This window comes from Dermacentor silvarum, chromosome 8 (assembly GCF_013339745.2).
Source record: "Dermacentor silvarum isolate Dsil-2018 chromosome 8, BIME_Dsil_1.4, whole genome shotgun sequence".
Lineage (NCBI taxonomy): Eukaryota > Metazoa > Arthropoda > Arachnida > Ixodida > Ixodidae > Dermacentor > Dermacentor silvarum.
Genome location: NC_051161.1, coordinates 58,457,692 through 58,473,720, shown reverse-complemented (window position 1 = coordinate 58,473,720; position 16,029 = coordinate 58,457,692). Strand labels below are relative to the sequence as shown.

At 44.2% G+C, this 16,029-nt stretch overlaps 1 protein-coding gene across 1 annotated transcript in view; it reads left to right on the top strand.

The window, feature by feature from the left end:
• LOC119461281 (U3 small nucleolar RNA-associated protein 14 homolog A-like) overlaps nt 1–16,029 on the top strand; it is a 47,147-nt gene that overhangs the window by 14,603 nt on the left and 16,515 nt on the right. Inside the window, 7 exon segments of the mRNA XM_037722529.2 lie at nt 1,437–1,531; nt 2,244–2,367; nt 3,391–3,468; nt 6,831–7,966; nt 9,301–9,417; nt 13,471–13,522; nt 13,524–13,571. Of these exon segments, the coding sequence (XP_037578457.1) occupies nt 1,437–1,531; nt 2,244–2,367; nt 3,391–3,468; nt 6,831–7,966; nt 9,301–9,417; nt 13,471–13,522; nt 13,524–13,571 (1,650 nt within the window).

Below are 16,029 nucleotides of genomic sequence, written 5' to 3'. Positions count from 1 at the left end.
TACAAGACATTATCCCTTGTATGGCACATACTAAAGAATAAAGAAAAAAAAGCGTTGAAAGGTTTACAGTCACTAAGTAATATAATGTTCCGCCCATCAATCACGCAGTAAATAGTAAAGTCACGATGATTGTGACACACGGATCTACCCGGACAGTTGCGTCGGCTCAGACGATGGGGTGGTAGCCGAGGGCGCGGCAGAGGATGAATCGCAAAGCCCCTTGTCGACGCTGCCTGCCACATCAAGTTCGGTTGTGGCGACCAGCATGGTCGATGAGTGGATTGGAGCTATGTTCTCCTGGAGACGTCGGTGAGACCGGGTGCGGAACTGCGTCAATAACGGTCGACGGAGCTCGGGTTGTGGGCCAAGGCCGTTTCCTCTCGCCTGACTGGCCAGTCCACTCCGTGACGTCAACACTGCTCGACCGTTGGCCGTCGTCCGTGAACGTCCCCAGAAAAGTCTGGTCCGTGTCCCGTGAACGTCCCCGGGACAGTCTGGCCAGTCGTCCGTGAACGTCCCCGGAACAGTCTGGTTCGTTGTCCGTGAACGTCTCCAGGACAGTCTGGCTCCTTCGGACACCAGGGCTGCCTCCTGGCTCCGTCTCGAGACCCGCTGCGGCCGCTTCCTGAACCGGCACCGCCTCCTTGCTGCCAGCCTTTTTGAGCCCCGCAGCTCACGCTCTCCTTTGCCCGTACCTAGTGCTTTCCTCTTCTCTTCTCTTTTCTTCTCAGTTTTGCTTCTCATTTTGTGTCCTCTTGCGTCGGTCCCACAACACCACAAGTGCACGGTCACGCGTATATTACAAAAGGCAACCTGTGACGAAAGAAGCCTATATTCAAGTAATGTACATATATAGTAGCCTTCATGCAAAATTTCATGTTCTGTAAGTTAGTGGATATGTCATGAAAAGCTCACAAAAACATGTTTTCGATACTGAAACCACAGAAAAATGCCACCATTACTGCTTCTCAGAAATGATGCAGAAGCTGGAAAGTTGAAAACCAGCACAGAATGTGAACATGGCCTCTGAGATTGAGTAGCGGTGCTATGGTGCACTGAAAATCTTGGAAGCAATGTTCAGGGATATGCATTGTATCTGTTATCCCCCGGGTGCTCACGTAGTCTGCTGAGGTGCTCTTCAAAGGCTGTTAATAAAAAAAGATTAACAATTACTGGTCCCACAGCTTTGCTTTGATTGGCGTGTTCTGTGTGTACTTACTATCTCTGTGACACTGCATTTCAGTTTATTTTTCACGAGATGAATATAGTTGGGCCCCCACACGAGGAGTGGCGAAAAATGTTTTTTCTTTATGCTGTATTGCAGCTATTAGTGCACCTAGCTGAATGAAGCATATGCACTTCCTTCTTTTTTAACTTGTCAATGCCGTATGTTCAAGGCTGTTCCTTGACTCCTCTTGTCTTGCTCCCCTTCTTAGGCCAAGGAAAGACTGGCTGAGCTCAAAAAGATGAGGGCTCTGCTATCCTATCAGGAGATGAAGGCTCGAAGGCAGGGCAAGATCAAAAGCAAGAAGTGAGTTCCAGAGATAATGTTATTATTCCTTATCTTGAAGTGTGAATTTCAATATCTCCTTCATGTCTTTGTGTATGTGTGGTTGAGTGAAAGCCGCAGTTCAGGTTCAGACGTATGGGGAAAAATGTGTGTAGTAAGTGATGCCTCAACGCATCGACTGCATCTAATATTAGAAGAGTTATGAGAACGTATGACAATAGACGAAAAGAATAGGGAAACTGAGGGGCTCGATTTTTTTCAGTCACAGCTACATGAAGCCAATAGATGATGAAGCCAGGAAAAGAGCAAGCGAAATTAACTGTTCAATTTAATTGTAATATAGAAAGAATAAGGAAAAGGGGAGACTGATTGTGTACCTAAAGACAACCTGCTGCAGTTGAGAGTGGTACCTACGTCTTCTGGATTACGCATGCAATGCTATGCCATTGAGCTACAGTGGCGACTGGCCGTTCTCTCTGCCACTTTCTTGTGTACTATTTGTGCATGTGTACTAGAACTATCCTTGGAAGTGTTAGCCAGTGCCACTCACAGTTGTGGCAGCAGATGGGGAACAACCTTTCCCCTTTTTATTCTCACTGTGGTGTATCGACATAAGTATATTGTGGCTGGCACTGTGAAGCCATGCCAGACTGAGTCACTACTAGAGAAAAGAAATCCTCTTTATTTTTTTCATGTGACCATAACTTTTAGTTGTGGCTTGTCACTACCCCAGGTATCACCGTATTCTAAAGAAGGAGCGCCTGAAGAAACAAATGAAAGAGTTCGAGGAACTCAAGGAGAAGGACCCGGAGCTTGCCATCGAGAAGCTGCGAGAACTTGAAAAGCAGCGAGTCTTGGTGAGTATACATAGGCATTCATCAGCACATATGTGTATTTCTAGCGATACTGGTCTCTTGGCATTTTGCATCAAGTCTTCATGTCGTGTAAGGCTTTGCCACTTCTGCATGCTCCGTGTTGTATTAATCAGTGAGACAACCTAAAACCATGCTCATTTACATATTGCAAAATTGGTGTGGGGTGTAGCAGCTGTACATTTTAAATGGTGCATGTTAAGGTCGGGTAAATACCGTAATCGGACAATGTGAGTTATGGTTATTGCTTGATAATCTTCCTTGAGCAGGTCGAAAATAGGCATTTTCGACGGGAGAGGACATGCATCCACTGTCCCCTAAGCTCCGTTGAGATAGACGCTGCCATTAGAGGGGTCGCTATTGGTGTCATCATAGGAGTCATTGCATTCTGACTGGTCAAGTTCAAAGTATCCGGCGAAGGCCAATGTTAGGATTGAAATAACAAACTTTTGGGCCTATAGGAATACATGGGCACTGGCTGGGACCTTTGGTTGGGATCGAATTAACCGAATAATCGAATTAACAGGAGTTGAATTAACAGAAGTCAACTGTAGTAGGGTGACTATTAGAAGAGAAAATGAAGGTCAAAGTTTCATTTTTTTATTTCCCATCGAAACCCCAGGACATGTATGTGTGGCATCATGCATTTCAAGGTATCTAGTTGGGTCATTGTCGCTCAGGAAAAGTTCCCGAAACTTGCTAAGTTCTATCTTTGTGTCTTTTAGAATAGAATGCAGTCAGTCTTAATAAACATTGACTAGGCACGAGCAGATGTGGTCAAAATCTATGATGTCACAGCCATCTGGTGCGGGAACTTCAAGGCCATGTCGCCACCCATCTTTTGTATTAGCACATTTTTCTGGCTTGCCAAGCCTTTTCTCAGGATAAGAGTGGCATTCTTGGTATATATTGTGACAGGGTAATTTACTAATGCAGCTCATAATCTTTTTCTGTTTGGTGTCCCTTTTATGGCTGGCAAATGATTTAAACTTCGGCTCTTTCTTGTAGGAAAGAGTGTCGTTGAGGCATAAAGGCACAGGAAAATGGGCCAAGCACCAAATGCTGAGGACCAAATACAACCAGGAGGTAAGTGTACACCCTTTCTTGAAAGTTATTAGTTTTGTGTGCAGCTTCCTGCCTTTCTGTCGCATTTCTATAGCTTGACTCTGCATGTTTATGCATCTGCATTCTTGGGGCCCTGCAATGCATTTTCTTCAAACCTCACAAACACACTGAAATAAGTGTGATGCCTTTCAATTAACATATATTCCTAAAGAAATTTTTGAAAATTACCTAATGAGAACGGACATGTAAAGAGCTGCAATGTTTACTTTCCCAGTTCCCCCTGCAACACAATGTTTCCTCTCGGCTGGGATGACGGCAGTAGTGATTATTTCTCCTATTGCTCCTTTCTAACTTTGTCATCTTTCTGCGGTGTGCTTATGGTAACACTTCAATGTTGGCATCTGACAGAGGTGCCTGAGAGCGACGGAGGAGCAAGACAGGACAAGTGAGGCGCATTAATAACCACCGCTTCCCCTTTTGCTGGAAGATTGGATGGGTGTGGATGCGTGTGTGAGGTTGCTAGCTTTTGCTTGTTCATGATCACTTAGCACGCTAGCAGAGACGAAAAGAGCAAGAAAGCCAGGTATCAGAGTGATAACTCCACTTATAGTTGAAAGATTTGAAAAATTTAATAATTCCTTCTATAGTGAGGCCATTCTATGAATAGCTAGAAAAGTGTTTCAGGGCCCCTTTAAGGCTAGCCCCTGTTTTCTTCATGGTAAGTGCAGTTGAACTAGTAGATCATGAAACATTTTGCCTAGCTTTTCTATGAACAATGGCCTGTTAGCATTATTTCCAGAAAAGCTTGCAGTTTTCTTGCGCTAATGTTTGTTTGGATGGACAAGCAATAGCCGACCTTTCACTGCCTGTGACATTCTTTCATGTGCCTTTGTTATCTTTTGGCTCACTTCCAGTCAATCTGCTTTCGACAGTCTCCAGTCTGCTTCCAGCCTTTTTTTCAACTTCACTTTATACATCCAGCAGCTATCAAACTTATTTTCGTTTTTTAACTGCATTCAAGTGCCTTCTTTGGCTGGCTTCATCTACCTTTGCTTGCTTGTGATAACCCTGCTATTTGACCGTTGCATCTTGAACTGCTCAATCGACATGTCGCTTGATCGGCAGCTGTTGCTACCATTGCTTGCCTTGCACAAGGTTCTGTTGTCTGTATATCTTCTATATACCTTAGTAGGAAAAGCATACAGTTTGAAGTTGAGATTAAGCTGAAATCCTTCGCTACATTGGCCCTCGTAGCTCACTTTGTGATTTTAGTATGCAGCTACTTAGTCAATTACAGTGTAATCAGTTGGTCAGGAAAGCTGCTTAATAATGAGGCTGTCAAAATTTAATAACTGTGTTTGTTTAAAGGGACACTAAAGTCAAATATTAAGTAAGGTTAAATTGATAGATTAAGGCTCGAGAACCTCTGAGGAGTCAGTATTATCACGAACATAGATTTAATAATCAAGAAATTGAGGTAAATGCAGGACGCGATTGTGCAACTCCCTCGCGGCATTCAGGTACTAGCCCGATGACGCAGGCACTCCTCATTATAATTCTGTCACTAGTATTCAACTACTCGTAATAAGAAGATATTGCATTGCATAATAAAATGGAAGAAAATTCTACTTGCCCAGTTCTATTCGATTTGCATTAAAAAAAAGAAGTCATTGACCTTACCCTGGATAACGACGTGGGCGGTCGAAAGGTTTCGTTTTCGCCTGATACCAGCACCGCCTGCACTTTCACGTTTCAGTAGTTTCATCATCACGTAGGGATGCACTGGTTTTGCTGGCTCGCGAAACTCACACAAACTGCAAGTAGCAGAGAATGCCATGTCCATGTGATGTCACAGGATGCCCGAACTGTCATCGCCACTTGACCAAGAGCAGCTGCAGTGGCGAATCCCATGCTGTCTTGGCTGGGTTTCTCTGTGGTTGGATGTTTTGAGTTTTGCACAAAAAACCATAACGACCTCTGTCGGGCACTGTCTGAACAAAAAACTGAAGTAAACCGTGTGAGACAGCAAAAACTGAATATTTTCCTGTGGTGCCCAAAATGTCTGCCCTTACTTACTTACCTAATACTTACTTACTTACTCACCGACGGCAGTAAAATGCGGTGATTGTGTATGCAACGTCATCAATCCTCGCTCAGGAACGGGTGATTTGAATTGCAATAAAGGGACGGGCGGACCCTTTAGATGTGCTTTTATCTTAAACTAAGTCTTTTTCTTGGCATGAAACAAGCGCTGTGAGGTTTCTGTAATGGTATTTTAACAGTCCACGTTTACCTAATATTTGCCTTTAGTGTACCTTTAATAACAGGGTTTGCCTATTCACGTGCCAAATGCTTTATGTGATACTACAATGACACATTGTTTTAGAACAACAAGCCTCTGTAAAGGATTAGATGCACAAGTTTGACATTGCAGTTTGTTGAACTTATAATCGGCATATCTATACTCATAGCTCTAACCTTTTACTGCTGACGTGTATAGTCCTGAAACCGTGTTTATGGAAATCGTATGCGAATTTCCTACACTTTTTGTCATTTCCTGGGTTACGGAAAGGGCTAAGCAGCTGACATTATCAATGCGCAGTGTGTAAATCCCTTTTCTTAAGTGCCAGAATAGTGCACCTGCGCTTCGAGGTTGACATTTTAAATTTTTTTTGCTGCCTTAAACACATTTATATGTTGATACTGTTATGTTCTGTTATTTCTGCATAATCTTGAAACATGTCATTCATGTCATCAATACCTGGCCATTTGTCTACTCTAGACTAAAAGGAAGCACCATGCTTAAGAGTCAACTTCTGTTATGTAATTTGAAGCAGCTCATATGTGTTAAACACATCCGTGAATTTCTTGTATGTAGCATTGTGTCAATTTCCGTTCAAAGAGGAGCTGAGTATGTATAAAGGGGCTCTGCAAACCTTTTTTATGGCCACCATTTTTGCTCTATACCTTTTCTTAGCATTTCAAAGAACTAAGAGTAAAAGGAATTCTCATAACTAATGTACATTAACCTAAGTTATCGGTTGCAGAAACTTCAAAATACAAGCAAAATTAGAGTTAATCTAGGCTCGGATTTGGCAGCTCGGAATGCCCTACTCCAATCTCTCATGGCATCGCTGTGAGGCACCCAATAGCCGCAGATCATTGATGTTAAAAAAGAAAAAATTGGCGAACCATGGTTTCCAAGCTTGCTCAGCTTGTTGATGGTGTTTGACAATCACTGCCATAAAGAAAACGAACATCCCAAATAATGAAAGTAAGAGCAGTTAAAATGTTTGTGCCAGCAAAATTAAGCATTCATTTTCCATCTACAGAGTTTGTACAAACATTGTGAATTTTATCCTCCCTCTTTCTTTTGTATCAAGAGTCGAGAAGCACTGTTGAAGCAGCTGGAGCTAAGTCGGCAACTCACACAGAAGCCTCTGGTAGAATCATCTGATGATGAGGATGCAATGGACTCTGCTGCTGCTAAAGAAGTTGCAGCCGCACATACTGGAGAGCTAGAGGCAAGCTTCTTCAACTCTGCTAACCCATGGCTCAAGAACCCAAGTGTAGCACGGCCCAGCACAGGAGCAGATAGTGTTGATGATGTCATTGCTGATGCTGTGTCTCTAGAAGCAGTTTCTGGAGATGGAAGGGGCAAAGACGCTGTAGCTTTGCCAGGTGATGATGGTGAGGAGGCTGTTGATAAAAACTGTGATGTCGGTGCAGTTGGAGCGGCAGACAGCGTGGAAAGCGAGCAAGAACACTTAGCCACTACGAAGGGTACAGAAGAGAAAACAGCAGTCGAGGCTGAAACAGAAAGCTGCATGATCAACGATGAGAAAGAAAAAAATGCAGAACTTTCAAAGCCAAAATGTGGTCAAGCAAAACTTGGTTCAATCAAGAAAGGTCCAAAAAGGAAACTTGCTTCAATTACCAAGAATGGAGGCAAGATCAGTGCACCAGTCTCCAAGCCATTGAAGCCATCCCCAGACGAAAGAGAAGACACTAACATTGACCAGATGTTTGATTCTCTGAATGAACATGCTATGAAAAAGAGGAAAAAAATAAAGCCTGGTCAGAAAAGGAGGGGCCAGAAGAGCAGTAAGTCGGTGACTTTCAAGGAGAGAAAAGAGGTTAATGAGAAAGAGAACAACGACAACGCTGACAGCACAACAATGGAAGGCCTTGAAAGTGCTGAAAGTGCGGCACAGCTAGATGAGACATTGGAAAGGAAGCGGACTCTGAAAGACCTGGAAAGTTTCAGCAAAGAAAAAACGCCAAAGCCAACACAGAAGCGCTCCTTGATCCCCCAGCCAACACAGCCGGAAGCAAAACCGGATAAAGTAGAAGTTGACCCAACAAAGTTCCTTGAGGTGAAACAGCAAATATTAAAGTCCAGGGCTCCAGACTTGGGTGGAACTGCTGAGGATGCCTTGGATGATGAAGACATTGAGAAGGAACAGGCCGTTACTATTGCTGAAGCATTTGCAGACGACGATGTCATCAGTGCTTTTAGGTGAGTGGCTGTAAGAATTACTTTATTCTACATGCGCTATTGCATGCCACCTTTTCATTTATGACACCCCGGCAGGGGTGTTTAGGGCTTCTCTTTAAAAAAAGAAATGGGCGGTCAACTGTGTATTCATACCATGTCAGCCAAATGCCTCATCATATTTTCTACACTTTTTATTGTTAGTGATTGGTACCATGCTACAATTTTAGTATGTAATGTCTTTCAAATGAAGGTTGCTTCTGTCTCATTGCTTGTGTGCCCGGTACTAAGTACTCTGGAGCAAGCAGTGTTGTTCTTTGTTTTGAACAGGGCTGAAATTTAAAAAGAACCTTTATCATATTTCCTAATGGTACCATGACATGCACATTGTTTAATTAGATAGATTGTTTATTATACCTATAGAGCGCTATAAATACACGGATTTAAAGTATGCATAATCCTAACATGCACTTCAAGCAGCGCATTTTATTATGGGCCATTGTGCAACATTTTAGTTTCGTAGAACACCGTGTAACTCTGCAAGGTTTAATTAGAGATTGGCAACTGTACATCGGGCTGAGTCGTTAGTTTTGCGATCTTCTCATCATAACTTCATTGCCTTTGCCTCTACGTTGTAGCATATTGTACTGTATTGCACATTTGCACTTGAACTTAAGGACGGCTATCATGAATATGGTAATGGGCGACTGTTTGCTGCATCTGTTTACTCATGTCACATACTAATGCTGTCAGACTTGACCATCTTGGACAGTGGCCAATGGCTTGTAGTACAGGTTGCTATTAAGGTTAGATTAAATTGGGGAATTTAATGTCGCAAAACTGCGCAATTAGTTATAAGGGATAGTGTAGGGGAAGTTTCTGGATTATTTTAGACCACCTTGGGTTCTTTAATGTACAGCTAAATCTTATACCAGCGTTCTTGCATTTGACCTCTACTGAAATGCAGGCACCGAGGCTGTGAATCAAACCCATGGCCTTGTATACAGCAGAATAATGCCATGTGAATAAGCCACTGTGACTGGTACAGGCAGCTATGACAGAACTGCACTCACATATTTTGTTTAGGTCTAATAGCAGCAGTGCTTGTGTGCATAAAACTGCATGAAACGAATCTCAGTGGTGTGGACGAGTCCTCGTAGCTAAAGTGAAAAAGCCTGAAATAAGGACGGTCACTTGTTAGAAACAAAATTGCATTTTGTTGTGGGTGTATTTTCGTAAGAAAGTAGTAAAAGTAAGCCTGCGATGACACTGGCAAACGACACTCACTTTGCATGCGCCAAGATTGCTAAGTTACGTGTGACACACTGCTGATGGCAGCGAACCCTCATTTCCCACAGGGAAGAGAAGAAAGCGCAGGTGAAGCAGGATACACCACAAGGCGTTGACCTTTTCTTGCCTGGCTGGGGATCCTGGGGTGGCGGCGGCATCAAGGTAGATCGGAAAAAGAGACGCAAGTGAGTAGCAGTTTGCTATAGGGTCTCCACAGGTGTTCTATTAGCGAGCATGCTTCGTTGAATTTGCCTTGACGTCACTTTCACTTGATGCTACGTGTACCTCATCGGACGTGAGGACAGCCCAAACTGCCAATATATATTGCTGCTTACCTGAGACTCGGCAGCATATGTTTTGTGAGGATCGTGCCTATGTACATGAGTGTGGCTGATGCTGGTCTCTATGTAGGCAGCCATCGGAAGGCAAACATTATTGGAAAGGACCATTTTAGGTGCATTTTGCGACTACACAAAGCAAAAACAGCTGTAAGGGCTATTTTGGACTCTCTTGCAGGGCACTGGACTGGACTAGAGACTTTAATTGTGAGTATGGTAGCACAAGACAAGGCACGGATAAGAAAGGAAGCAGGACAGGTGCAAAGAAGGAAACAACACCTGCGCTGTTTCTTTCGTTTTGTCTTGCGCTGCCATGCTTGTAATGAACTATTAGTGACTAGCCCATTTGTCAGCTCTAGAGACTTTAACACCCGCATACTGGAACATTCTTCCACTTAATACTTCATCTTGACCCGAGCAAGTGGGTTACAATGCTGCCCCTAGACTTAAGTTCACTGCATTTTACTAACACTCCATGGCGTTCTTGATCGTAAATTTTCTAGTTAGGCATTTACAGTGATAACAAAAAATGCACTGGACTGAAGTTGTGTTCTAAGCAACTCGTCATAGAAGTCACCCAAGAACCTTTTAGAAGATGGTGTCTTCTTGAATCTAGGGGTGCCGCTATGCTCCACTTGGGGAGTTGAGGAGGAGCTTTGAGTCAAGGCGTGTTTGAAAATACGGGAATAAGGAGAACCACAGCATTACATAGTTATTATATACAGTCGATACCGGATATATCTAACTCGGATATGCCAAATTATTGTCTCTATCGAACCGTTGTAACATTCCCTTAGAAATACCATGTAGAGGTATGGCACTGCACTACGGATATGTCAAACTCCCATTAACTGCCACATTCGATATATCGAACGCTGCGCACCTGCAAGTGTGCTCCTAATGGAACCCCGATCGCTTATTGCTTCATTGAAAATATTCATGCCGAACGGCACTGTTTCGGCAGATGCTGTCAAACGACATTGAATCTGAAGGGCAGCAGTAAAAATGAACAAGGAGCGTCACTCAAAATTTGGATGGCTCGTATTGGCGCTCCATAATCTTGGGTTTGTATTAGTAAGCTTCACCTCAAGACAATCATATAATGCGGTGAAGCCTACTGACAGTGGAAAGACTGCCGTGCAGTGAAGCAAACTACCTGTGACTATTCGTTATCGGAAAGAGGATTGCCACGCTGCTTCAGGAACGTAAAAGGCCTCCTGGTCCAATATGTGCATTCCACAAGAAAGCATGAATGGCACGCTTATCTTTTCACTGGTTGGCTCCAAGCATGCGTTGCCGAGGTCTGCACCGCTGGGTTTATCTTGTAGAGTCTTCGCGAATGGCAATTTCGAGTTCCGCAAGCAGTCAAAATGAATCCGATCCCAACCCCCACTTGGACAGATTTTTATATTGCAGTTTACATTTAACAATATCACTGCACGCCACATCTGGCCTTTACTGTCACGGAGCGGTGCAAAAGACTCTGTGCGATTTGCGAGCTCACAGTCCGTGTTGAACGTGCTTCATTTGTCCTCGCAGGGACACTTCAGTGGGAATGGACTCAGGTGCTCTAAAGGGTTAAAGCCACTTTTGAATCTAACAGCGTCTGCCTGGTTGACTCATTACCAACCAGCCGTTAAGCGCCGTATTGTAACAAACACGTGGCTGGGCACATTCATAGGCGATGCACAGTAACTTCTTTAACTTCTGTGCTATTCTAACTTCTTGTTGGCTAGAGCTAGCAGATTTTTAGATTAACAAACATTATGTGAAATTCTGTAAGCAGCTTTCCTACGCATCTAAAATGTGCTGACCAAGATGGCCGAGCTTACTATAGAGCACTGTTGAAGCTGAGAGATGCATTCTGATTTTGAAAGCTTGGATGGTGCAAGGAACAGAGGGCAGCAGGGATGGTTGCACTAGTGAAAAATTAAATACAGTCAAAGCTCGATATAATGAATGTGGATTAACAACTTCTCAGATATAGCGAAGTTCCCTATGGTTGGCCATGCCTTACTTCAGTGAGTATTTGACTGCCATAAGAAAACTGAAAATGCAAGATCTGTTGCAACATTTATTAGGGTAAAGCAAATATGTGTTCGTCCAGTGGTTCAGAATTAGTATTCTGGTTGTGAAAATTTCAAATACTCGGCAAGAACAATGTGAAATAAAGCAATATCGATACAGACCTGCATTCTGGCCAACCAGCTGGCCTGGCCTGCAGCTGTCAAGCAGACATGTAAATCCCATGGGATCACACTGATTGCACCATTGCTTATTGACGCAGATTCAAAGCTTGTGTTTGTAATTTAGCTCTGTTTGCATGCGACAAATTGGCACGACAATGCGCCGACAGGCCATGAAAAGCAATAAGTGACCCTTTGTTGGCCTGTTGAAGGCATCACACTGAGATTTGTATTGCATAGATGTGAAAGCATGTTATTTTGGGTGCCTATTGTTTTATGCTTACGACAAATATATTGGATATAGCCAAGGTACTATTTTGATTTCAGATGCGACTTTGTTCAAATGAGGTTCAACCATGTAGACTAAGAATGCTGTTTACTTGCACATTACTTTTTTCTGAATGTTGTGTCATTTTATAAACGCTCTGGGTTAAAAATAAATAGTGTTTGCTTTAAGTTGCATTGCTTAAGATAATGTTTTAGTATTGCACTTTTTATGCTACAGTATAGACCACTTATAGTGTAACCTAGACCACTTATAACGTAACGGTTTATAGTGCAGGACCGGATATAATACGGTCTTTTCAGACTCCGGTTAATTTTCCCATAGCACTCTATGTATATGCGTATCGCTTATAGTGCAGTTGCGGGACACGAAATACCGGTTACAGTGCGGCTGCCTGGAAGTTCGGCAGTCAACCTAGACAGAAAACGCTCCCCTCAAGCCACAAATATCGTATTTACTTGAATCTAACGCGCACTTTTTTTCCAATAAAACAGGTCCAAAAAATTGCGTGCGCGTTAGAATCGAGTACGACCCTAAATCTGTGTTACCATATAGCCGTCGGCACGCGCTTCGAACCTAGTTACCTTAGCTTCCTCCGTGTGCTGCAGTACACGTGCTTAGGCAATAGTCTACTGTCTGTCTTCACATTCTCTGAGTCTGTTCTATCAGCATGAAGTACCGAGTTCATCATGATGCCGCATTTAAAAGGGAAGTGATCATGTGTGCGGAGACAGACGGAAATCGGGCCGCATCACGGGCATTCGGAGAATCTGAAACTTCGGACTGGCGCAAACAGAAGGAGAGGATTTTCGCCAGCAAAGCAATGTGAAACGGTTTCAGTGGACCGAAGCAGGATGTAATCTGCGACAATCCACTTCGGCGATACGATCGCTTTGACCCTATCTTGAAAGCAATCTGCGACGGGGAAAGTCCGCCGCGCGTTGTGTTTTCGCCGCTTATAGGTCGCGTTGAAGCGAGAGGCATGATAGCACAAAGGTCAATTCGCTCGCCGCACTTCGTCACTCGAGCATTTTGACAGTTCGTTTCCACGGTCAACAAGTGAGATGTGTTCATGTTTGCTTGTGCGCGCGTGACACCGTGCTTGTTAATTTATTTAGTAAGCGAATACGGAACCTAGAGCACGATGACAGCGACGGCAGAAATGCACCTGGAGTGTCCATTATCGCAATAAAATAATTGTTTTGGTTATAGTGCAGTACCGCTTATGGTGCGGATATTCGAGACTCCAGCGACTTACGTTATAAGCGGTCTACACTGTAATAGGAAATACACACTATGCAAGACTCACACGGGTGAGTCCGTATGTGAGTTTCCAAGCATTGCATACAGACATGTCTTAGTTGATGTGCAATGAGTCTCATTGTGTGTATAAGCCTTCAGGATTTCTTTTCACTACCTTACCTGCAGGTTTTATGTGAAGCCTCCCCCAGCACCACCGAGGAAAGACCAAACACTTGGTAAACGTGATCATCAGCGAAGCCCAAGATGAAAAACTTGAGGCACACCAGGTGAATGCATGTTTAACACTGTTAAGCATGCTAGCTTGAACTATGTCTTGTTTTTGCATAACTTATTGTTTCGCTTAGGATTAGGACCAGTGCCATGTGTTTGCTGGAAATAAAAAGCATGTGCATGTGACCACCCATAAACATTGCTGTCGGCTTTCAGAGGCAAAATAATGTACTGCTGCTTTTTTTCTGATTTTATGTGCTGGCATTGGCAACCAAAAGACTTTAATTCACCATTATTTTACTTTTGAAAGAACCAAGTCACTGGGGACAAGAAAAATTCAGAGAAATTAAAAAATTTTCATTGGAATAACATCTGCAGCTACCAGATATCTCTATTATTTGATTGCAGACAAAATGTTTTTAAACATAATAATGTCTGTTATGTCTGGCACAGTCAAGATAAAGTTGGTAGTGGCTGCCTGTCAGGACTCTCCCCACCATTGATTGTTATGCTGATTGGCATGTGCCACCTATGTGTCTAGATAACCCACTTACCACTCGATTATGGTCACTGCTAGGGTAGTATGCAGCAACAGTGCACAGCCTGGCGAATCCCAACCACAAGGCATGGGAATGATGTATTGCACAGTAACACTCTGCATTCGCTGCTTTAAAGCACACACACAAATATGCACGGCAAGTACGAAATACCGTATTTACTCGATTCTAACGCGCCCTTGATTGTAATGTGCACCCGTTTTCCACGACCGAAAAAAAAAAATCCTTTACAGTACCACACACCAGGGGCGTAGCCAGAAATTTTTTTCGGGGGGGGTTCACCGGCCCGACCGGGGGGAGGGGAGGGGGGGCGAGCGTCTGCTTTCCTCTACGTGACGTGATCGATAATAAAAATCGGTAGTTTAAGCAGACTCTATGCAGGTATATCAAAGACATGGGACCAGTTACCTAATTAAATCTCAGTAACGTAAAAATTGCTGGCGGCTACTCCACTGTACTGGAAACAATACGCACTAGGTTTGCTTCGCGTAACGCCGTTCCTCCTTTATTTAAAAATCGTGCTGCGTGATAGCTGGGACACCCTGTATGTCATTGACGTTCTCGCCCGCAGCAACCCTTTTAATTACTGGTTCCGTAATCCCCCCCCCCCCCCCCCCCCCCCCCCCCGCTCGCGTGTGCTCGTGGGGAAATTAAGTAAAGAGTAAAGCAAGCTCAGTAAAATACAGTAAGTACGACAGGTACAGTGGGCGTTTGGAGCAACGGTCTCTGATCGCGCCACTGAATGGACGAATCTTCGAAAACGCATCATTGAGACGACCCGCCCGATCGGAGAAGACATCATTAATTGTTGATCTCCGTTAAGCGTAGATAGCGTCGTCCTCGTCGGGGCGAAGTGCGTTTCACAAGTCAAGGACGGCTATACACGTGAAAATGCATGTGTGACCAGGCTATATACCTACTCCCATAGCAATAGCATGTTCGCTTCGTCTTTGTGCTAGAAAACGTAAACACGCGCAAAAATGCGTAAGGCTTTTTTTTTTTTCGAAGCTTTCGTCGCCCTGCTCCCTCATACGAGAGGGTTGCATTTCCTGCGACAAGTGAATGGGCCGCTGTGTCTTCCGCTGTGTGCTAGCGTGCAGCCGTCATTTGCCTTTACGTCAACACATTCGGAATTGTACAGAATATTTCACCGCACAGCATAGATATGGCATGTGTACGCATTTTAAGTAGTGCGTGCAACTCATTTCTGCTTCACTTACACCGGTGCAAACAGGAAGCGGCCTTGTACCTCACCGAATCTCGACTGATTGGTGTACTAGTGATGCATGAATGAACTCCGGTCTTGTTCAGTGCATAGTGCACATAAACGATTTCTCAGGACACGTGAACTCCGACGAGAACTGTCAGCGCCTGTAACAAGAGTTTACTTACGCTGTACTGCGCACAGCAGTAATCCATTCTTGCCGGCTGTCTGTTCCATGTGAAATGAGGTTTATTGGTGCAGGCGTAGATGTGGGTCCTTCGGGTAGACTGGCACAGAACGGGCGGCTAAACAGTTACGTCGGGCAGCGCTCTTAGCGGTAACTTCGGCGTCGTCTTTTGCGGAGCGATCACGATGCTGCTACTGCTGGTGGTGTGCATCATCTGCAGAACATATTGCACATCTTCTTCATCACAATCACCCCCGGGATAAAAAGCAGCCATCCTGGCGACTCAAACAGTAGTGATCACGAGCGGCTCACGGTAGGGCTTAAGGCGATCGACGTGAACAATGTCACGTCCACGACAACGGAGGTCAGAGGGGGGTGTCAGTGGTTCGATTAGGTAATTCACCGCAGACGTGCGCTGGACAATGCGATAAGGTCCATCGAAGCGGGGAAGAAGTTTTGAAGAGAGCCCAGGAGCATGCGCAGGTACTGACAGCCAGACGAGGTCGCCGGGAGAGAAGACAGGTTGCTCACAGTGAGCGTCATGGAGCCTTTTCTGGCGCTGTTGC